The sequence below is a fragment of the Trichomycterus rosablanca genome, chromosome 4 (assembly GCF_030014385.1).
Source record: "Trichomycterus rosablanca isolate fTriRos1 chromosome 4, fTriRos1.hap1, whole genome shotgun sequence".
NCBI classification, from domain to species: Eukaryota; Metazoa; Chordata; class Actinopteri; order Siluriformes; family Trichomycteridae; genus Trichomycterus; species Trichomycterus rosablanca.
In genome coordinates, this window is record NC_085991.1 from 5,503,287 (window position 1) to 5,526,468 (window position 23,182).

The window sequence follows — 23,182 nt, forward strand, 5'->3', positions numbered from 1 at the left end:
GGCTGCCATATCATGGCATTCCCTTGGCCCAATACTTGTGCTAGATGGGCGCGTCACTGCCAAGGACTACCGAACCATTCTGGAGGACCATGTGCATCCAATGGCGGTGCCGTGTATCAGGATGACAATGCACCAATACACACAGCAAGACTGGTGAAAGATTGGTTTGATGAACATGAAAGTGAAGTTGAACATCTCCCATGGCCTGCACAGTCACCAGATCTAAATATTATTGAGCCAGTTTGGGGTGTTTTGGAGAAGCGAGTCAGGAAACGTTTTCCTCCACCAGCGTCACGTAGTGACCTGGCCACTATCCTGCAAGAAGAATGGCTTAAAATCCCTCTGACCACTGTGCAGGACTTGTATATGTCATTTCCAAGACGAATTGACGCTGTATTGGCCGCAAAAGGAGGCCCTACACCATACTAATAAATTATTGTGGTCTAAAACCAGGTGTTTCAGTTATTTTGTCCAACCCCTGTATATACAGTATATATATATACTTTTTCTTTAATTTACTCCATCAGCACACCTGATACTTATTTAATACTTCATATCTACTCATATCTTTGTATTTTAGATGCTACTTTTCACTCGCCATTACTTGATTGCTGACAGGTGGTGTAACGTGCATCCCGAATTAGCATGAATAAAAGGACAGGCTGAAATGCTACAAATGCTACAAATACTAGGAGAGAAAATGTTTAAGGAAACGAACCTGAGCGCATTAAGGAGACCTTCTACCCTGTTAGGTGGCTGATCCCGAAGGACCTTAATGCTTCCTTTCATCTGTGAATAACAGACATACAGCAATCATTATATATGAAAGGAATATGAAAGTTAGTGTAGTTAGTGTGACGGCGCATTAGTGTACCCACATCAATCTTTGATGACTTGACGAAAGCTCCAGCTGGATGGACGTAGTCGTACAGGATGATGACTCCCACCATCACGCGCAGGCACAATAACACTGTGTCGTCACTGGCGAAACGACTGCGGTACTCGCTACGGTCAAATCACATACACAAACGTTTGGAACAGTCTGGTACCTTCAGCACTAAGCCACCGCTGGCGTTTGAAATACTGGTAAAAGAGGCAAAAGTGAATCTAAGAGGAATTTAAAATGAACTTACGGCGTCTCTAGCATGACTTTACACACGCTCGCCATTGTGCTCAGACAATCTGTTGTGTTCTCTATTGCTAAATGTGTATTCTGTAATAAAAAAGTAAATGCAATTTTAAACTGTATATATATTATTAGGGATGTAACGATGCACCACAAGACAGTTAAAAATCGGTGCACATGTGTCACGATTCAAATCGGTTATTCATTTAAGATGAATCGATATTCACAAGCATCAAGGCTGTTCTCTGTTCTAGCGCCGAAGTGGTGGAATGAACTTCCTCTGTCTGTCCGAACATCTGAGTCTCTTGCTGTCTTTAAAAAACGATTAAAAACGCACCTTTTTATTAAACACTTAGGCTGACTTGTACTTATTTACTAACAAAAAAAAGCACTTTGGTTCTAACAGGTTTTAGCAGATTTGTGTTCTTTGACTGTTGTTTTCCTAAACTTGAGAAATGAAATGTTCACTATAGAAGCACTTCTGTAAGTCGCTCTGGATAAGAGCGTCTGCTAAATGCTGAAAATGTAAATGTAAAATGTAAACTTTAAACAGCAGTGGGCACTGGCGCTATTCAACTCGCCTGGTTGACGGCACTTCACAAAGTTGCCAGGTAGGGGATTTTCCAGCCAAATGTATTTATGTGAGGATACTTTCTTTTTTTTCTTTTTTTACACATTAAGCATTATTTGGCATAGTTTGTACCCACCTCAGAAATAAAAGGACATTCATTATTTAGATAAATAAAAGATAAGCACAAATACAGCATTTTATTTTTTTTAAGAGAAATAATAAAGGAAACTTTCTCATAATTTGTCTTCAATTTCATTTTGTTTAAAAAAATCAGGAAAAAATCGTAACATGAACCCAGTATCGTGAATCATATCGCATCGTAGGAAGAGTGTATCGTTACATCCCTATATATTATACATTTGTAAATGCTAACAGACATAAATAAACACTGACCTCTGATACAAACTTTGTTGTGGCATCGCTTAGGGTTTTTAACATGGGTGTGGCGTGCGCATAGAAGAGAGAAATGCGATTGGCCAGTTCATTGTTCACCTCTTGCTCTTCCTCTGTCTACAGACACAACAGAGTGCACAGACCTGTCACTATTATTATACCATCTTATAACGATTCTTAAATAATACAATAAACTAGTGGCATAAATGAAATCATTAACATGCAGCAACTTTAAACACTTGGGATACATAGATAACACACACTGTTCCTAGTATTTTGATTATTATTTGATTTTGTTAGTCTGAATCGATGAATGATTGTAAATGATTTATTTGGGATTTGGGACTGATCAGTAAGGGGTCACCACAGCGGATCATTCATCCGCATATTAGGGCTTAGGACCATAACTATGTACACTGATCAGCCATAACATTAAAACCAACTCCTGGTTTCTACACTCACTGTCCATTTTATTAACTCCACTTACCATATAGCAGCACTTTGTAGTTCTACAATTACTGACTGTAGTCCATCTGTTTCTCTGCATACTTTCACCCTGTTCTTCAATGGTCAGAACCCCCACAGTACCACTACAGAGCAGGTATTATTTGGGTGGTGGATCATTCTCAGCACTGCAGTGACACTGACATGGTGGTGGTGTGTTAGTGTGTGTTGTGCTGGTATGAGTGGATCAGCCACAGCAGCACTGCTGGAGTTTTTAAACACCTCACTGTCACTGCTGGACTGAGAATAGTCCACCAACCAAAAATATCCAGCCAACAGCGCCCCGTGGGCAGCGTCCTGTGACCACTGATGAAGGTCTCAAAGATGACCGACTCAAACAGCAGCAATAGATGAGCGATCGTCTCTGACTTTACATCTACAAGGTGGATCAACTAGGTAGGAGTGTCTCATAGTGTGGACAGTGAGTGAACACGGTATTTAAAAACTCCAGCAGCGCTGCTGTGTCTGATCCACTCATACCAGCACAACACACACTAACACACCACCACCATGTCAGTGTCACTGCAGTGCTGAGAATGATCCACCACCTAAATAATACCTGCTCTGTAGTGGTCCTGACCATTAAAGAACAGGGTGAAAGCAGGTTAAAAAAGCATGTAGAGAAACAGATGGACTACAGTCAGTAATTGTAGAAGTACAAAGTGATTCTATATGGTAAGTGGAGCTGATAAAATGGACAGTGAGTGTAGAAACAAGGAGGTGGTTTTAATGTTATGGTGATCAGTGTAATACTTTTGTCCATGTATGCATATAGCGTAGCTGCTAAACATGCCATACGCATCACTATGCAAATGAAGGATTCAGAATCAGAAATCCTCTCTTAATGTTTGCTGAAAAAGCACATTTAACATTTCATTCATTATTCTACCCTCTAAATGAATGTAAATCCACTTTTAATGTGCACCCAGCACGCAGACCCGCCCTGCCAACACCAAAGCTTCCGATTCATTAGATGAGGGGCGGCTCATAATTCCTAATGACCGCAGGAGCTTTTAATTGGGCAGCAAGGTCATGTAACTTCCATCTTATTTCCTGCTTGGGATGCTTACGAGGCTGAATCCATTAGCATACGCTCACATCCAGCACCCGCCCCCCCACCTCCAGCACCCGCCCGTGATCAGCCCTGTGAGAGCTGGATGAAAAGGACTAGACGGAGCGTTTCCCTGAGTCAGGACCTCACACCTCTGATACTTAATGATTTAAGCCTGGCGGATTAGAGTGCTGCTCGTTAACCCCCGGACTCTGGTGAAACGGCGCATTACTAAAACATAAGCCCTGTGCTAATGAAACACGTTTCCAGTAGAGCGCACAGATAAAAGGATTGCACTTACGACCACGTTGTTGATTCGCATGCGGCTGAGGGTCCTGCGGTAGTAGCTGAAGTCGTTCTGGATGGCTGGGTTGGTCATCTGAAGGGAACAGAGTATAAGTAACATTTTAGTTGCAAATGTACAGCAGGCCATGTGAAAAGGGTGCAAATACTTTTTCACACCACTGCACCTGGCCTGTAGTATATAACCTGCAGGTATAGAACTAGAGACTAAAACTCATACTGTTTTATCCACAGTTACTTTAGCTTGTGCTCAGTTCTTGCCACATTCTGCTGACAGTGGAAGACGTTTTAATCCATTAGTCCATTAAGCTCCCAGTCACCCTGCTGCACTTGTACCACCACGACACACACCAGCATCTCACTACCAGGCATGTAAGTGCTCTGACACGTACAGAATCATGTAATAACTGAGGGGAATCTGGTTTTAGCAATAATCCGATCACAGGTTTACATGCTAATGAGAAACCTCTAGTGCTAAGTTAGCATGACTGCTGATAGAGATGCTGCTACTTTAGTGTCCAGTTGGGACTTATGACCATCAGTACTTTTAAAGAAAGTAGCTTATATTTAAACTTATATTTTAACATAATCATATTTAGAAGGTAAATAATTACATTTGTGTTGTATATCAGTAATGACCCATTTTACAAGCTATATCGACCAAATAAATACACTTTGTGATCCCATCTGTTGCTGCATCCAACCTAAGGGATTCAGGGATGGATGGATGGATGGATATATAGATGGATGAAGGGATGGATGGATAAATGGATGGATGGATGGATGTATAGAAGGTTGGATGGTTGTATGGATGGGTGGATGGGTGGATGATGGATGTATGGATGTATAGAAGGTTGGATGGTTGTATGGATGGGTGGATGATGGATGGAAGGATGTATTGAAGGTTGGATGGTTGTATGGATGGGTGGATGGCTGGATGAAGGGATGGATGGATAGAAGGTTGGATGGTTGGATGGATGGGTGGATGGCTGGATGATGGATGGATGGATGTATAGAAGGTTGGATGGTTGTATGGATGGGTGGATGATGGATGGAAGGATGTATTGAAGGTTGGATGGTTGTATGGATGGGTGGATGATGGATGAAAGGATGTATTGAAGGTTGGATGGTTGTATGGATGGGTGGATGGCTGGATGAAGGGATGGATGGATAGAAGGTTGGATGGTTGGATGGATGGGTGGATGGCTGGATGATGGATGGATGGATGTATAGAAGGTTGGATGGTTGGATGGATGGGTGGCTGGCTGGATGGAAGGATGTATTGAAGGTTGTATGGTTGTATGGATGGGTGGATGGCTGGATGAAGGGATGGATGGATGGATGGAAGGTTGGATGATGGCTGGATGGATGGATGGATAGAAGGTTGGATGTATAGAAGGTTGGATGTATAGAAGGTTGGATGGATGGGTGGTGGATGGCTGGATGATGGATGGATGGATGTATAGAAGGTTGGATGGTTGGATGGATGGCTGGATGGATGGATGATGGATGGAAGGATGTATAGAAGGTTGGATGGATGGATGGAAGGTTGGATGATGGCTGGATGGATGGATGATGGATGGAAGGATGTATAGAAGGTTGGATGGATGGGTGGATGGCTGGATGATGGATGGATGGATGTATAGAAGGTTGGATGGCTGGATGGATGGGTGGATGGCTGGATGATGGATGGAAGGATGTATTGAAGGTTGGATGGTTGTATGGATGGGTGGATGGCTGGATGAAGGGATGGATGGATGGAAGGTTGGATGTATAGAAGGTTGGATGTATAGAAGGTTGGATGGTTGGATGGATGGATGATGGATAGGATTAATGGTTGTACAGATGGTTGGATGAAAGTATGAATGGGATGGATGAGAGGTTGCTGGTTTAAGCCAAGAAGTTACTGTTGGGCCCTTGAGCAAAGCCCTTAATCCATAACTACTTGAACCGCATTCAGTCACAAATACCTACCTGTAAATGTATCTAAGGCTCTTCTCCTGAATGTAGTCCTGAGTCCCTGAGCACATCACCCATCCTTGTACCTGTACGTTCCTTTCATTTAACCCACCCCAATCATATCTACCCCTTCCATATTCCTATCCTCACTTGTACTGCAGATGGCGCTGCTTCTGTTGAGGCCGGTCAGAAGAGGAGTTTTAAAATAAATACACTTTGTGATCCCATCTGTTGCTGCATCCAACCTAAGGGATTCAGGGATGGATGGATGGATGGATATATAGATGGATGAAGGGATGGATGGATAAATGGATGGATGGATGGATGGATGGATGTATAGAAGGTTGGATGGTTGTATGGATGGGTGGATGGGTGGATGGCTGGATGATGGATGGATGGATGTATAGAAGGTTGGATGGTTGTATGGATGGGTGGATGGCTGGATGGATGGATGTATAGAAGGTTGGATGGTTGTATGGATGGGTGGATGGCTGGATGATGGATGGATGGATGTATAGAAGGTTGGATGGTTGTATGGATGGGTGGATGGCTGGATGATGGATGGATGGATGTATAGAAGGTTGGATGGTTGTATGGATGGGTGGATGATGGATGGAAGGATGTATTGAAGGTTGGATGGTTGTATGGATGGGTGGATGTCTGGATGAAGGGATGGATGGATGGAAGGTTGGATGATAGCTGGATGGATGGATGGATGGCTGGATGATGGATGGATGGATGTATAGAAGGTTGGATGGTTGGATGGATGGGTGGCTGGCTGGATGATGGATGGATGGATGTATAGAAGGTTGGATGGTTGGTTGGATGGGTGGATGGCTGGATGATGGATGGATGTATAGAAGGTTGGATGGTTGGATGGATGGGTGGCTGGCTGGATGATGGATGGATGTATAGAAGGTTGGATGGATGGGTGGATGGCTGGATGATGGATGGAAGGATGTATAGAAGGTTGGATGGTTGGATGGATGGGTGGATGGCTGGATGAAGGGATGGATGGATGGATGGATGGATGGAAGGTTGGATGGATGGGTGGCTGGCTGGATGAAGGGATGGATAGATGGATGGATGGATGGATGGAAGGTTGGATGATGGCTGGATGGATGGATGATGGATGGAAGGATGTATAGAAGGTTGGATGGTTGGATGGATGGGTGGCTGGATGAAGGGATGGATAGATGGATGGATGGATGGAAGGTTGGATGATGGCTGGATGGATGGATGATGGCTGGAAGGATGTATTGAAGGTTGGATGGTTGTATGGATGGGTGGATGGCTGGATGATGGATGGATGGATGTATAGAAGGTTGGATGGTTGGATGGATGGGTGGCTGGCTGGATGATGGATGGATGTATAGAAGGTTGGATGGATGGGTGGATGGCTGGATGATGGATGGAAGGATGTATAGAAGGTTGGATGGTTGGATGGATGGGTGGATGGCTGGATGAAGGGATGGAAGGTTGGATGATGGCTGGATGGATGGAAGGTTGGATGTATAGAAGGTTGGATGTATAGAAGGTTGGATGGTTGGATGGATGGATGATGGATAGGATTAATGGTTGTACAGATGGTTGGATGAAAGTATGAATGGGATGGATGAGAGGTTGCTGGTTTAAGCCAAGAAGTTACTGTTGGGCCCTTGAGCAGGGCCCTTAATCCATAACTATTTGAACTGCATTGTCACAAATACCTACCTGTAAATGTATCTAAGGCTCTTCTCCTGAATGTAGTCCTGAGTCCCTGAGCACATCACCCATCCTTGTACCTGTACGTTCCTTTCATTTAACCCACCCCAATCATATCTACCCCTTCCATATTCCTATCCTCACTTGTACTACAGATGGCGCTGCTTCTGTTGAGGCCGGTCAGAAGAGGAGTTTTGACCTTGATGTCGAGCTGCCTGACCTACCTTGAGCTCATCGAAGCGCAGCGTGAAGTGAAGAATCTCTGCAAACTGCCGCGCCAGGGCCTGTTCCTGCTCCAGGTGCTGTGTGGGGCTGCAGCGAGCGCTGGTTAGAAATCCCAGCAGGCCATGCAGGGCACCCTCTACAAAACAGACAGGACAAAGAGGTGTCATCATGCCGGAACTGGACAGATGGCTTCATAGATGGGATTGATGGATTGGAAGTGGACTGATGGATGGACAGATGGATTGGTGGCGGGCTGTCGATGATTTAGACGGATGGATCGACTGGTTCGATCAATAATGCAAATGGGGAATAAGTAAAGGCACCCAAATGAGCAATCGCATGAAAAGTGAATAGGACGGCATGTTAAAAATAGTCGTGGGACACGTTTGGGTGGATCAGAGGTCTAACATGCTGGCACATGGTCGTGTAGTGTATGTAAATGAGTATGAGTGTGTGTGTCTGTGTGAGGCATTAGTATAGCTAAAACTCTTACCTAGCTTAAAAGAAAACTCATAAAACCTCTTTAGTTTGCCTACTAGCGGCACCACGGCAGTCCAGGCCTTTTCCTGCGCACGCTCATCACTCGCCTGCTGGATGGCCTGAACAAACAAACCACAAATAAACAGATTTATTGGTTATATACACACACATACGTTTTTATCCGTGTATCCTAGTTTGTTCGTGAGCTGGGGTCAGAGCGCAGAGTCTGCAATTGTACGTCACCCACAGATCGTAATCGGTTAAGGGATTCAAACCCCCAACCTTTCAACTGTGAAGGACCTGTGAAGATATTTCCCATAAACTCTGACTAATTCCCACAGCGCTCCGTGTTCCTCTCAGCACCGGCGGCGTGTGAATCAGCGTGTCGACGGCTCCATCATCAGCTGAAGCTTCTTTCATGTGCTTAAGTAGCCGGAACGATAAACAATCCGGTGATGCAGAGCTGGAGGAATGCAACCTGACAGCTGATTCATATTATCGTTTTACTGCAGTCATATTATCACACACAGTCAGTGTGTAACATCCTCTCTGGTGTCCCCTCCAGCGGTGCGATCCCTGTGCCAGCGCTCCACGTGTGTTTTTGTTTTGTTTCCGTGTCCCGTGCCCTGTCTATGCACCCTGTTTTTAATCTGCTCCTTGGACGTTGTAGTCACCCGCTTCCTGTTGTACATGTAGCTCGGTTTGTGCTCGGTTCTGGGACGCGTTTTGCCACTGATAGAGTTCTAGATACGTGTACCAGTTTAATGTTTGTAGTTCTGTGCTTTGTCCTAGTTCCTTTATACAGTATATGGACGAAGGTATTGGAACACCCCTGCTAATTATTGAATTCATGTGTTTTAAGCACATCAACTGCTAACAGGTGTAATACATCAATTATATGAGGAAAACTTTTCTGTTCCTGTCTGTGTGTGTGTGTGTGTGTGTGTGTATATATATACAGTATATATATATATATATATATATATATACACATACACATATACACACACACTCATGTATAAGGGTCTTGCTTTAGGGCCCAACAGCATCAATGGTGGGGCTTGAACCAGCGACCTTCTGATTACTAGTCAAGTACCTTAACCATATACAGGGGTTGGACAAAATAACTGAAACACCTGTCATTTTAGTGTGGGAGGTTTCATGGCTAAATTGGACCAGTCTGGTGGCCAATCTTCATTAATTGCACATTGCACCAGTAAGAGCAGAGTGTGAAGGTTCAATTAGCAGGGTAAGAGCACAGTTTTGCTCAAAATATTGCAATGCACACAACATTATGGGTGACATACCAGAGTTCAAACGAGGACAAATTGTTGGTGCACGTCTTGCTGGCGCATCTGTGACCAAGACAGCAAGTCTTTGTGATGTATCAAGAGCCACGGTATCCAGGGTAATGTCAGCATACCACCAAGAAGGACAAACCACATCCAACAGGATTAACTGTGGACGCAAGAGGAAGCTGTCTGAAAGGGATGTTCGGGTGCTAACCCGGATTGTATCCAAAAAACATAAAACCACGGCTGCCCAAATCACGACAGAATTAAATGTGCACCTCAACTCTCCTGTTTCCACCAGAACTGTCCGTCGGGAGCTCCACAGGGTCGATATACACGGCCGGGCTGCTATAGCCAAACCTTTGGTCACTCGTGCCGATGCCAAACGTCGGTTTCAATGGTGCAAGGAGCGCAAATCTTGGGCTGTGGACAATGTGAAACATGTATTGTTCTCTGATGAGTCCACCTTTACTGTTTTCCCCACATCCGGGAGAGTTACGGTGTGGAGAAGCCCCAAAGAAGCGTACCACCCAGACTGTTGCATGCCCAGAGTGAAGCATGGGGGTGGATCAGTGATGGTTTGGGCTGCCATATCATGGCATTCCCTTGGCCCAATACTTGTGCTAGATGGGCGCGTCACTGCCAAGGACAACCGAACCATTCTGGAGGACCATGTGCATCCAATGGCGGTGCCGTGTATCAGGATGACAATGCACCAATACACACAGCAAGACTGGTGAAAGATTGGTTTGATGAACATGAAAGTGAAGTTGAACATCTCCCATGGCCTGCACAGTCACCAGATCTAAATATTATTGAGCCACTTTGGGGTGTTTTGGAGAAGCGAGTCAGGAAACGTTTTCCTCCACTAGCATCACGTAGTGACCTGGCCACTATCCTGCAAGAAGAATGGCTTAAAATCCCTCTGACCACTGTGCAGGACTTGTATATGTCATTTCCAAGACGAATTGACGCTGTATTGGCCGCAAAAGGAGGCCCTACACCATACTAATAAATTATTGTGGTCTAAAACCAGGTGTTTCAGTTATTTTGTCCAACCCCTGTATATATATATATATATATATATATATATATATATATATATATATATATATAAATGTATATATATACAGTGTATCACAAAAGTGAGTACACCCCTCACATTTCTGCAAATATTTCATTATATCTTTTCATGGGACAACACTATAGACATGAAACTTGGATATAACTTAGAGTAGTCAGTGTACAACTTGTATAGCAGTGTAGATTTACTGTCTTCTGAAAATAACTCAACACACAGCCATTAATGTCTAAATGGCTGGCAACATAAGTGAGTACACCCCACAGTGAACATGTCCAAATTGTGCCCAGTGTCAATATTTTGTGTGACCACCATTATTATCCAGCACTGCCTTAACCCTCCTGGGCATGGAATTCACCAGAGCTGCACAGGTTGCTACTGGAATCCTCTTCCACTCCTCCATGATGACATCACGGAGCTGGTGGATGTTAGACACCTTGAACTCCTCCACCTTCCACTTGAGGATGCGCCACAGGTGCTCAATTGGGTTTAGTCCATCACCTTTACCTTCAGCTTCCTCAGCAAGGCAGTTGTCATCTTGGAGGTTGTGTTTGGGGTCGTTATCCTGTTGGAAAACTGCCATGAGGCCCAGTTTTCGAAGGGAGGGGATCATGCTCTGTTTCAGAATGTCACAGTATATGTTGGAATTCATGTTTCCCTCAATGAACTGCAGCTCCCCAGTGCCAGCAACACTCATGCAGCCCAAGACCATGATGCTACCACCACCATGCTTGACTGTAGGCAAGATACAGTTGTCTTGGTACTTCTCACCAGGGCGCCGCCACACATGCTGGACACCATCTGAGCCAAACAAGTTTATCTTGGTCTCGTCAGAGCACAGGGCATTCCAGTAATCCATGTTCTTGGACTGCTTGTCTTCAGCAAACTGTTTGCGGGCTTTCTTGTGCGTCAGCTTCCTTCTGGGATGACGACCATGCAGACCGAGTTGATGCAGTGTGCGGCGTATGGTCTGAGCACTGACAGGCTGACCTCCCACGTCTTCAACCTCTGCAGCAATGCTGGCAGCACTCATGTGTCTATTTTTTAAAGCCAACCTCTGGATATGACGCCGAACACGTGGACTCAACTTCTTTGGTCGACCCTGGCGAAGCCTGTTCCGAGTGGAACCTGTCCTGGAAAACCGCTGTATGACCTTGGCCACCATGCTGTAGCTCAGTTTCAGGGTGTTAGCAATCTTCTTATAGCCCAGGCCATCTTTGTGGAGAGCAACAATTCTATTTCTCACATCCTCAAAGAGTTCTTTGCCATGAGGTGCCATGTTGAATATCCAGTGGCCAGTATGAGAGAATTGTACCCAAAACACCAAATTTAACAGCCCTGCTCCCCATTTACACCTGGGACCTTGACACATGACACCAGGGAGGGACAACGACACATTTGGGCACAATTTGGACATGTTCACTGTGGGGTGTACTCACTTATGTTGCCAGCTATTTAGACATTAATGGCTGTGTGTTGAGTTATTTTCAGAAGACAGTAAATCTACACTGCTATACAGGCTGTACACTGACTACTCTAAGTTATATCCAAGTTTCATGTCTATAGTGTTGTCCCATGAAAAGATATAATGAAATATTTGCAGAAATGTGAGGGGTGTACTCACTTTTGTGATACACTGTATATATATATATATATATATATATATATACATATATATATATATATATATATGCATATATATATATATATATATATACATATATATATATATATATATATACATATATATATATATATATATATATATATATGTATATACAGTATATACTCAATTGTGCCCCTGTGGACAAAGCAAGCTCTATGAAGTCATGAAGAAAACTACTGTCCTGCACAGACCCCTGACCTTAGCTCTCACTGGCCAACTCTGGAATGCCCTTGAGCATCAATTTAGCCTTTCTTGACCAACAGCCATACAAACACAAATTCCCACAGACATACTTCAAAGTGTTGTGAGAAGCCTTTTCAGAAGAGAGGCTGTTGATCTAGCAGAAAACAAATCACATAGAAGTCAGTCTATTTTAATAATGTCCAACAAGCTCATGGTCAGGTGTCCGAATACTTTTGGCCATACAGTGTGGATTGCTCTCCAGGTCTTGACCTGTATAGATTATAGATTATGCTTATGGATGTTGTGTCCTGTTTCTCAGTGTGGGGTGATTCCAAGTGTTACACAATGACAAATTACAGGGTTTTTAAATGGCAAGATATTACTATCGTTTTATTACGATTATTAAATCAGTTTAAGACATTAAAACAGTATAAGTTTGACATTTATTCATAACTACTGATATCACCTGTCTGATGGCGTCTCCTGCTCCGCTGTAGGACTGCAGATCATGGAGGATGCTCATGGCCTCCGTCAGAACTTCGTTTACCTGTTCCCAAAGCTCTCTCTCCGCCTCGGTGGGCTGAGCATCTGTAACAAGAACGGCACTCAGTTCCACCTCCTAGAAACACTTATGGTTCAAAAGTTCTCGATTGAGAACTGCTTTTAAAAAGGCCTGACGTATTATTATGGATAGATACGAGAGGGGAAAGTCTAGTATAGACGTCTAGAAGAACCACCACTATCACCAACTGCAAACAATTGTATTAAGTTAGATATTAAATCATAAGTTGGTATTTTAGAGCCAGTTCAGCTGGCTAAAACAGATGTGTTTTTTTTTTTTTTTTACATGTGCTTATACTGTAATGGCGGTTTGCTGTTAAAAATGTTTTCACATTGGCGCTTGGGTGGCACAGCGGTAAAACACTCTAGCCCTAAAACTTTTTTAAGTGACCCACATTATGTCCATTTTTTTTTTTTTACACGATCCAAGCTACACAAACAATCCATAACATAAAGCCTCCACAAGGGGGCGTTTGCTTACAGTTTATTTAATTATTATTATTTTTCTCTGCGAGCCTGCTTTAGCCCACCAGTGCTGAGATCTTGAGCTATTGATATTGTCCTGCTGGGCGCCCACAAAGACACACGGTTGGCTATGTGTCTGTAAGGGGCAGGACAGTAACTGAAACTAGGATCCTCCTTGCTGACCGATCGCGGCACCTGCACGGGGGCAACTGATCACGCTCTGTGAAATCCCACCCCTAACAGGTAAATAGAAGTAAGTCATTGTGCGTGTGTCAGTGGGGGCGTGTTACAGCCTTTGTTCTTCTCGATTGGGTGAGAGCAGCAACATGTCCAGCAGGCCAAGGTTTTTAAAACCCTTGTTGCAGAGAAAAATAATTAATAATTATATAATTATAATAATAATAATTAAACAAACACGTTTTAACATTGCCACAATTTTTATTACGTATTTTTCATTTTGTGTTTGGATTTGATGCATCGTTTGTACTGGCCGGTCGCTGTAAAAATCATGGACAAAATGTGGGTTGCTTGGTTGTTCATTTTTAACCCATGAGCCTCCTTTAACTGTGAGCGATCTGAAGGAATGCTAAGCGTTTCATCAGCGGTGTGACTTTGACTTGTTACATTAGCATAAAAATGACGTCCTCCTGTCTGAAAATCGACTCAAGGACTGATTACAGAAGCAGGTCACGGCGGAGCGTCCGTGCACGTTCGTACTTACTTTCAAAGTCCAGGAAAAAGTTGCCAGCGTTGTTGTCGATGTCTTTCGTCAGCACCTTAATCAGGTTCCCCATGGCGTCCGATTAGAAACCTGAGGACGGGAAGATGGATCAGCGGCGCGTCCGTCATCTCTGACAGGAAACCTAAATATCGTTATTACTGCTCATGTGTCTGGTGTGATATTGTAGGTTTGACTAATTGCTGTCCCCTGCAGAGGAAGCACGCATACACACACACACACACACCACAAGTGTGACAAACATTCTCACACACACGGACACACACCAGCTAAGCATACACTATACGACCAAAAGTATTCGGACACCTGACCATAAGCAGCACGTTGGAATCCCATGTCAAAAACAAATCTTTTCAGCTAGAACAACAGCCGCTCTTCTAAAAAGGCTTCTGTGGGAATTTGTGCCCTTTCAGGCAAAGTAGGATTTGTAAGGCTGGGCCTTGATTGATGTTCCGGTTCATTCCAAAGCTGTTCAGCAAGGCTGAGGTCAGTGCTCAGTTACCAGAGTGTTTTCAGCTGCGTTAGACTTCAACATCTTGGACATTTTGACTAAGCAGTTGCTAACTGAATTGCCGTAGGACGGTCCGTGACACAAGTGTTACGGCCGAGAATCAGGTAGGACCTTAGTCATGTCCTTATAGAGCTTGCTATATGCACAGGGGCAGGAAATGGGCTTCTCTAAACTGCTGATGCATAGTCAGAAGCATATCATTCTATACATTAGTGTTTAATTACACCTGAAACACATGAATTTGATAATTAAAAGGAGAGTCTCAATACTTCTATTTACTCTGACTCTCTTCAGCATCTCTTCGTTTCGTGCGTTTCAGGAAACCGTGACCTTTTCCTGATAAAAAAAAATCAGTGTTTATAATCCCTGGGGCGGTCCTCAGGCTGGAACTAGAGGAGAAATATTTCCCGAAAAGCAGGGAGGGTATCGAGCAGCTCATGATATGAATTAGCTCACTCTACCCACCAATTAGAGAGAACGGTCTGTGGAAACGGGACGACCTCGAAATCCAAAAACTTCGCATCGGGCCAATCGATTCTCCACAGAATTATGTAACAGCCAATGACGTCCATGATTTACTTTCTGATCAAAGATAAAAAACCAAAAAAAGTCTTTGAAAGAAGTCAATTTCTCGATTACCCACAATGCCGTTTAACTAATGCTAATCCACAAACGTGATTACCCTTTCCTCCAAAAACACTTATGCCATTAAGCTTAATGAGAACGATGTGTTGCCCAATCAAATGTTGTGTGTAAAAATGACACTCTAGAGTCAGTTAAAAAGGTTTACTGACATTTCAAACTCAACGGTTCGAATCTCAGCTCTGCCATCCGGCTGGGCTGGGCAGCTACATGAACAACGATTGGCTGTTTTTCATACAGGGAGGGAACCGGATAGCTGATGCAATTACGACCTCTGCTGGCTGATTGATGGTGTCTGCGCAGAGTCGAGGAATAATGCTGATCAGGGTGTGGCTCTGCATACACAAAGCTGATCCACAGATGAACTCGCCTCGTGCAGGTGAAAAGATGCAGTCGGCTACTGCGCACGTGTCGGAGGGGGTGTGTATTAGTTTGCGCTCTTCAACGGGGCAGGGGTCAGCACCAGTAGAGAGGAAGTGTAATGCAATTGGGTAAAAATTGGACACGCTAAAGATTGGGAGGAAAAAAGTATTAGCAAGGGCGCTCGGTTGGCGCAGAGGTAAAATTGCTATCAGTGGGCCGGGTGCCTGCACAGACACACAGCCAATCGTGTATCTGTGCAGGCGCCCAGGCAGCTGATAGCTGCAAACCATGTGGTACTGTTGTCACAAGGGGAGGGACTGATCACGGATGGCAGTGTGTGGCTTTCTGCTCTGAGACCCCGCCCCTGGCAGGTGAAAAGAAGTGATCGGCAGATGCACAAGGGTCGGAGGGGATGCAGGACAGCCTCAGCCCTCTCTCCACAGGACCGTTGGACACGACTGAATCAGGTGAAAAAGAGAGGGGAGACATGAAATGTGCCGCAATTAAATCAAACTTCTGCCTTTGAATAACAGAGATTCAGTCATTTAGGTCAGATTAGAATTAAATAATCAAACATAAACCTGTAGGTCATTTATTTATGGCTCTTTTTAATCCAAAATATCATTTTCAGTTCTTAGATCTGGTGTACAGGAGACAGAAGAGCCGCTTCAATTCCCTTTAAACAAACGGGGGGGGATACTGTGCAATTGACCTACACCGAAAGGTGTGTGTGTGTGTGTGTGTCAGTCAACCAGATCCCCCAGCACCCCCCTCTCCTGCTCTCTTGCTTCGTTTGGGAAAGTGTGTGTGTGTGTGTGTGGGGAGAGGTGGGTAAAGGCGCTGACTGAATCCAGATCATCTGACTACAACCCATCCACCCTGTTCTCCCATTGGCTGAAACTATTCTGCTGTTTCCATGGGAGCCAAAAAGGGATCTGGATACCAAACATGCCGGGAGGAGCCGATAGGTGCGGCGGGAGAGGAGAGATTAGCCGCTCGGTATAAATAGCTGATCCATGAGTTCGGTTCAGGCCGTGTAATCTGGCAAAGTACCAATAATGAAATATATGCAAACGGGTTGCCAGAAATACGGTTTCTGTAGCGATATCAACTCTCCTCATTCTGATAAATGCGCTGGAGTAAAAACGCCAGGCGAGCACTTTTATTAATGGCACATTTTTGCATTATTAGTTTATATGAGCAGGAAAAACCTGAATGTACAAAATTTTGCGTGCTGCTTTATACACCACTCATGGTCAATATACCTTCATCAGGCAGGATTTATATCCTCTGAATAAATGCATGATGCAGGATGTTTGCATTTACCACCAGAAGTGAAATGCACTATATGGCCAAAAGTATTTGGACGCCTGATCGTGAGCTTGTTTTAAAAATGAGTTAAAATTGAGTGAGAATATCAACAGCTGCTCGTATGAAAAGACTTCTCACTTTAAATACTTTGAAGTATGTCTGTGGGAATTTGTGCACAATCACTTAAACTACGGCAGCATTTGTAAGGCTGGGCACTGATGTTGGTCAAGAAAGCCTTTATTTAGCAGACGCTTTTATCCAAAGCGACTTACACTTATTACTGACTGCAATTTATACAATTAAGGGTTAAGGGCCTTGCTCAGGGGCCCAACAATGGCAACTTGGTGATGGTGGGGCTTGAACTGGCTACCTCATAATTACTAGTCCTCAGTGGGGCTGAGGTCAGGGCTCTGTGCAGGACACTGGAGTTTCTTTAAACTGAGCTTTTGTTCATGCAGGAAACAGGAAAGAACCTTCCCTAAACTGTTGCTGTCCTAATATTATTAATGATCTAGTGAACCTGTGTTAAAAAAACAAAAAAACAAAAGGTATTAAAATTAAATGAGATAGAACGTCAACAGTCGCTCCTCTGAGAAGGCTTCTCACAGGACTTTGAAGTATGTCTGTGGGAATTTGTGCCCATTTAGTCAAACTATGGCAGCATTCGTATAGCTGGGCACTGATGTTGGTCAAAAAAGTAAGTTAACTGATTTTCATTCATTTACATTTACATATGTATCATTTAGCAGATGTTTTTATTCTAAGTGATTTACAGTTGGGTCTGAATACAGTTTAAGCAATTAAGGATTAAGGGCCTTGCTCAGGGGCCCAGCAATGGCAACCTGTACTTTAACCACCGAGCTATCACTCAGTGAGGCGGAGGTCAGGACTCAGGAGTTTCTTTAAACTGAGCTTTTCTTCATGCAGGAAACAGGAAAGGTCCTTCCCTAAACTGTTGCTGCAAATTAGAAGCATATAATTTCCTTACACATTAATCAGCGAATGAATAATTAGAAGGGGCGTCCTAATACTTCTGCCCATGTAGCGTAGGAGTAAATGATGTAGGCGTGTGTCCCCACGTGCCCTTTACTACTACTACAACTACTACTACAGCTGAGCCGGCGGGGAGCGCAGACCCGCCCCTCCCGATCCACCCACTGCGCACACACACCGGGGAAGGGGGGCTGGGCGGAAGCCGACAGACTGAAGCAAAGTGGGGCGGGGCTCTGCAGTGCTGAGATGCTGCAGTGAGAAAGTAGGCGACGGCGGTGGCGACGCGACAGCATTTCTGACCCAGATTCAGTCGCACGTGGCGCCACACTGCAGTGTGTTACAGGCAGGGCAGCTGCCGCATTTCTGACCACAGCTGGATGGAAAATACAGCACAGCATCAGGATCCTGCAGAGCTGGGTTCAGTCCTCCATGCAGAGGGTAGATTGGTTACTCTGAATGACCCCAGGGTGGGAGTAGGTGTATGAATGAATTTAGAGAGGCCTTACAGGACGAGCATTTTATGATACAGTGTTATATACAGTATGTAGCACTCGGGTGGTGCAGCGGTACATTGTGTTAGACCACTACTGCTGGGATTTAGGGTTTGAATCCCCAGCGGTGCTATCGACCGGTCAGGCAGAAAAAACAACCTTATAAACAATCAAACTAAATATAACAATCAAAGCCCTTACAGAGCACTTTATTAGGTATGCCTATTAGGTTCATGCAACATGTTATGATTTTCTAAGGTACAACAACCATACAAAAGAAACTTTGTGGGTATACAAGTACTGACTGTACCCCAACTGCTCCGCTTTTATCCTAAACGACTTTTATGACAGAATACACATCAAGCAGGGTTAATTGAGGGCCAGTGACAACTTGGCAATGGTGGGGCTTGAACTGGCAACCTAATGATTAATAGTCCAGTACCTTAACCCGTAACAGGCCTTTTTATTAGGAACACACACGCTGTTAGCACTGGTTGTGGGTGGACAGTTAGAGATGAGAGCTAGTTTCCTTTTTCATGCGCAGTGCGTCTTTTATTAGTGGACACTTTCTGATCCCAATATAAAGCTGCTCCCAACAACACTAATGCACCTGATGCACCTGTACAACAATAAAACACACATGACCATGTTATTACTACGTAAGTGTAATTGCAGTGCTTGGAATGATCGAGTAATAGTGTACCGAGGAGGGGCCGACAAAGAGTACAACACACAGTGCGCACACATATACACACACACACACACACACACACACACACACACACACACACACACACACACACACACACACACACATATATATATATTTACATTTATATATACACACACACTCTTATACTTACACACATTTCTATATACACACACTTATACACATATGTATAAAGCAACTCCGGCATCATCACTTTGTGATGGTTGGCTGCACACATGAGTCAGTTCTCTCGATGCCCTCAGTCTCGTGTCACTTGTTACTTCCTAGCCCCTAATAATACAATCCACATCCTGATGTCTATCCAGCTCATTCTTAGTCGGCCCACGCAGTCGCTTGGTGGGTAACGCGAGAAGGTCCTGGGTTCGATTTCCATGTGGAGCGGTCCGGCTTTCTGTGTGGGGTTTGCATGTTCTCCCCGTGTCTGTGTGGGTTTCCTGTGGGAGCTCCGGTTTCCTCCCACAGTCCAAAGACATGCAAGTGAGGTGAATTAAAGATACTAAATCGTCCATGACTGTTTGACATTAAACTTGTGAACTGATGAATCTTGCGTGGCGAATAACTACCGTTTCTGTCATGAATGTAACCAAAGTGTAAAACATGACGTTAAAATCCTAATAAACAATAATAATAAACTATAATAATAACAACAAATTTTGCACGGCCAGAGAAACGAGCCCTTTCACCTCACCTCACTCAACATCTGGAAAACAAGAAAGCAGCTGTTTAAAAATGGACAAGACGGAAGCTGCTGACCAAGATGACCCCACTGCTGGAGTTCAAGCTCAAAGTCTTGTAGACGCATTGTTAGTAGAGATTAAAATGGACGTCAGCGTGTTATTTAAAGTAAACGGTTCATGTGTTGTATTATTTGGGGTCAGTCGGGTTCGGAGTTCTGTACAGTCCTGTACAGCAGAGGACGTAGTACAGCAGTATAAACGCTGCAGACACATTTCAGTAATCATATCATCTATAGAATAAAACGCCTTTATTCGTCATATATACAGATACACGTGCACAGTACAAGTTTCTTTTTCAGCATATCTCAGCTTGATTTGGAAGCTGGAGTCAGAGTGCGGGGTCAGGCAGTGTGTGGCTCTCCTGGAGCTGAGAGGGTTAAAGGTCTTGCTCAAGGGCTCAACAGTGGCTGCATAGCAGAGCTGGGATTCAAACTCTCAACCTTTCAATTGACAGTCCAAGGCTCTATTGACTGGGCTACGAATGTCCCATCTAGCCCTCACTGTGAGCATATACAGTGCTGTGAAAAATTGTATTGCACACGACACACTTACACGTTTCACATCGTTAAATGGATTGAGGAGAGCAAGACTGACACACGCCCCCTCCGACACGTGTGCAGTAGCTGACTGTATCTTTTCACCTGCACGAGGCGAGTTCATATGCGGATCAGCTTTGTGTAGAGTCACATCCTGATCCTCATTATCCCTCGACTCTGTCTGTCTATCTATCTATGTATCTGTCTGTCTGTCTGTCTGTCTATCTATCTATCTACCTATCTGTCTGTTTGTCTGTATATCTATCTATCTGTTTATCTAATCTACAGGTCCTTCTCAAAAAATTAGCATATTGTGATAAAGTTCATTATTTTCCATAATGTAATGATAAAAATTAAACTTTCATATATTTTAGATTCATTGCACACCAACTGAAATATTTCAGGTCTTTTATTGTTTTAATACTGATGATTTTGGCATACAGCTCATGAAAACCCAAAATTCCTATCTCCAAAAATTAGCATATCATGAAAAGGTTCTCTAAACGAGCTATTAACCTAATCATCTGAATCAACGAATTAACTCTAAACACCTGCAAAAGATTCCTGAGGCTTTTAAAAACTCCCAGCCTGGTTCATTACTCAAAACTGCAATCATGGGTAAGACTGCCGACCTGACTGCTGTCCAGAAGGCCATCATTGACACCCTCAAGCAAGAGGGTAAGACACAGAAAGACATTTCTGAACGAATAGGCTGTTCCCAGAGTGCTGTATCAAGGCACCTCAGTGGGAAGTCTGTGGGAAGGAAAAAGTGTGGCAGAAAACGCTGCACAACGAGAAGAGGTGACCGGACCCTGAGGAAGATTGTGGAGAAGGGCCGATTCCAGACCTTGGGGGACCTGCGGAAGCAGTGGACTGAGTCTGGAGTAGAAACATCCAGAGCCACCGTGCACAGGCGTGTGCAGGAAATGGGCTACAGGTGCCGCATTCCCCAGGTCAAGCCACTTTTGAACCAGAAACAGCAGCACTGGACTGTTGCTCAGTGGTCCAAAGTACTGTTTTCGGAAATCAAGGTGCCAGAGTCTGGAGGAAGACTGGGGAGAAGGAAATGCCAAAATGCCTGAAGTCCAGTGTCAAGTACCCACAGTCAGTGATGGTCTGGGGTGCCATGTCAGCTGCTGGTGTTGGTCCACTGTGTTTTATCAAGGGCAGGGTCAATGCAGCTAGCTATCAGGAGATTTTGGAGCACTTCATGCTTCCATCTGCTGAAAAGCTTTATGGAGATGAAGATTTCATTTTTCAGCACGACCTGGCACCTGCTCACAGTGCCAAAACCACTGGTGAATGGTTTACTGACCATGGTATTACTGTGCTCAATTGGCCTGCCAACTCTCCTGACCTGAACCCCATAGAGAATCTGTGGGATATTGTGAAGAGAAAGTTGAGAGACACAAGACCCAACACTCTGGATGAGCTTAAGGCCGCTATCGAAGCATCCTGGGCCTCCATAACACCTCAGCAGTGCCACAGGCTGATTGCCTCCATGCCACGCCGCATTGAAGCAGTCATTTCTGCAAAAGGATTCCCGACCAAGTATTGAGTGCATAACTGAACATAATTATTTGAAGGTTGACTTTTTTTGTATTAAAAACACTTTTCTTTTATTGGTCGGATGAAATATGCTAATTTTTTGAGATAGGAATTTTGGGTTTTCATGAGCTGTATGCCAAAATCATCAGTATTAAAACAATAAAAGACCTGAAATATTTCAGTTGGTGTGCAATGAATCTAAAATATATGAAAGTTTAATTTTTATCATTACATTATGGAAAATAATGAACTTTATCACAATATGCTAATTTTTTGAGTAGGACCTGTATATCTGTCTATCTTAATGTCTATCTATCTATCTATCTATCTATCTATCTATCTATCTATCTATCTATCTATCTATCTGTCTATCTATCTATCTGTCTGTCTATCTATCTATCTATCTATCTGTCTATCTATCTATCTGTCTATCTGTCTATCTGTCTATCTTTATGTATGTCTGTCTATCTATGTTTATGTATGTCTGTCTATTATCTATCTATCCACCTATCTGTCTGCCTGTCTATCTGTCTATCTTTATGTCTGTCTGTCTATCTGTCTATTTTTGTTCATGTCTGTCTATCTATATATTTATCTGTCTGTCTGTCTGTCTGTCTATCTATTTATCCTTCTGTCTATTGTTTATTAGGGCCAGTGATAGCTCAGTGGTTAAGGTACTGGACTAGTAAACAGAAGGTTGCCGGTTCAAGCCCCGCCACCACCAAGTTGCCACTGTTGGGTCCCTGAGCAAGGCCCTTAACCCTCAATTGCTCATCGTGTTCTGCTCATTGTGTAAGCTTTGGATAAAAGCGTCTGCTAAATGCTGAAAATGTAAATGTATCTATCTATATCTGTCTATCTTAATGTGTGTCTGTTTGTCTATCTATCTGTCTATCTATCTATCTATCTGTCTATCTTTATGTCTGTCTGTCTATGTTTATGTATGTCTGTCTGTCTGTCTATCTATACCCTGGTCAGTACCAGGGTCTGTCATGGTATGGGGGTGTGTCAGTACCA

General features: G+C 43.8%; 1 protein-coding gene across 3 annotated transcripts in view; it reads right to left on the minus strand.

Moving 5' to 3' along the window:
• fam49ba (family with sequence similarity 49 member Ba) overlaps window positions 1–23,182 on the minus strand; it is a 41,856-nt gene that overhangs the window by 4,318 nt on the left and 14,356 nt on the right. The window contains exons 1-10 of one of the 3 annotated variants that reach the window (XM_062993866.1): window positions 19,057–19,143; window positions 14,286–14,375; window positions 13,005–13,126; window positions 8,330–8,435; window positions 7,836–7,972; window positions 3,947–4,024; window positions 2,091–2,207; window positions 1,134–1,213; window positions 879–1,005; window positions 719–789 (exon numbers count right to left, since the gene is read on the minus strand). In XM_062993866.1, coding sequence (XP_062849936.1) covers window positions 719–789; window positions 879–1,005; window positions 1,134–1,213; window positions 2,091–2,207; window positions 3,947–4,024; window positions 7,836–7,972; window positions 8,330–8,435; window positions 13,005–13,126; window positions 14,286–14,358 — 911 coding nt within the window. In that variant the 5' untranslated portion in view covers window positions 14,359–14,375; window positions 19,057–19,143. Of the gene's footprint in view, window positions 1–718; window positions 790–878; window positions 1,006–1,133; window positions 1,214–2,090; window positions 2,208–3,946; window positions 4,025–7,835; window positions 7,973–8,329; window positions 8,436–13,004; window positions 13,127–14,285; window positions 14,376–18,423; window positions 18,490–19,056; window positions 19,144–23,182 lie in introns of those variants that run through there. The other 2 variants (XM_062993865.1, XM_062993863.1) reach the window with 2 other exon arrangements.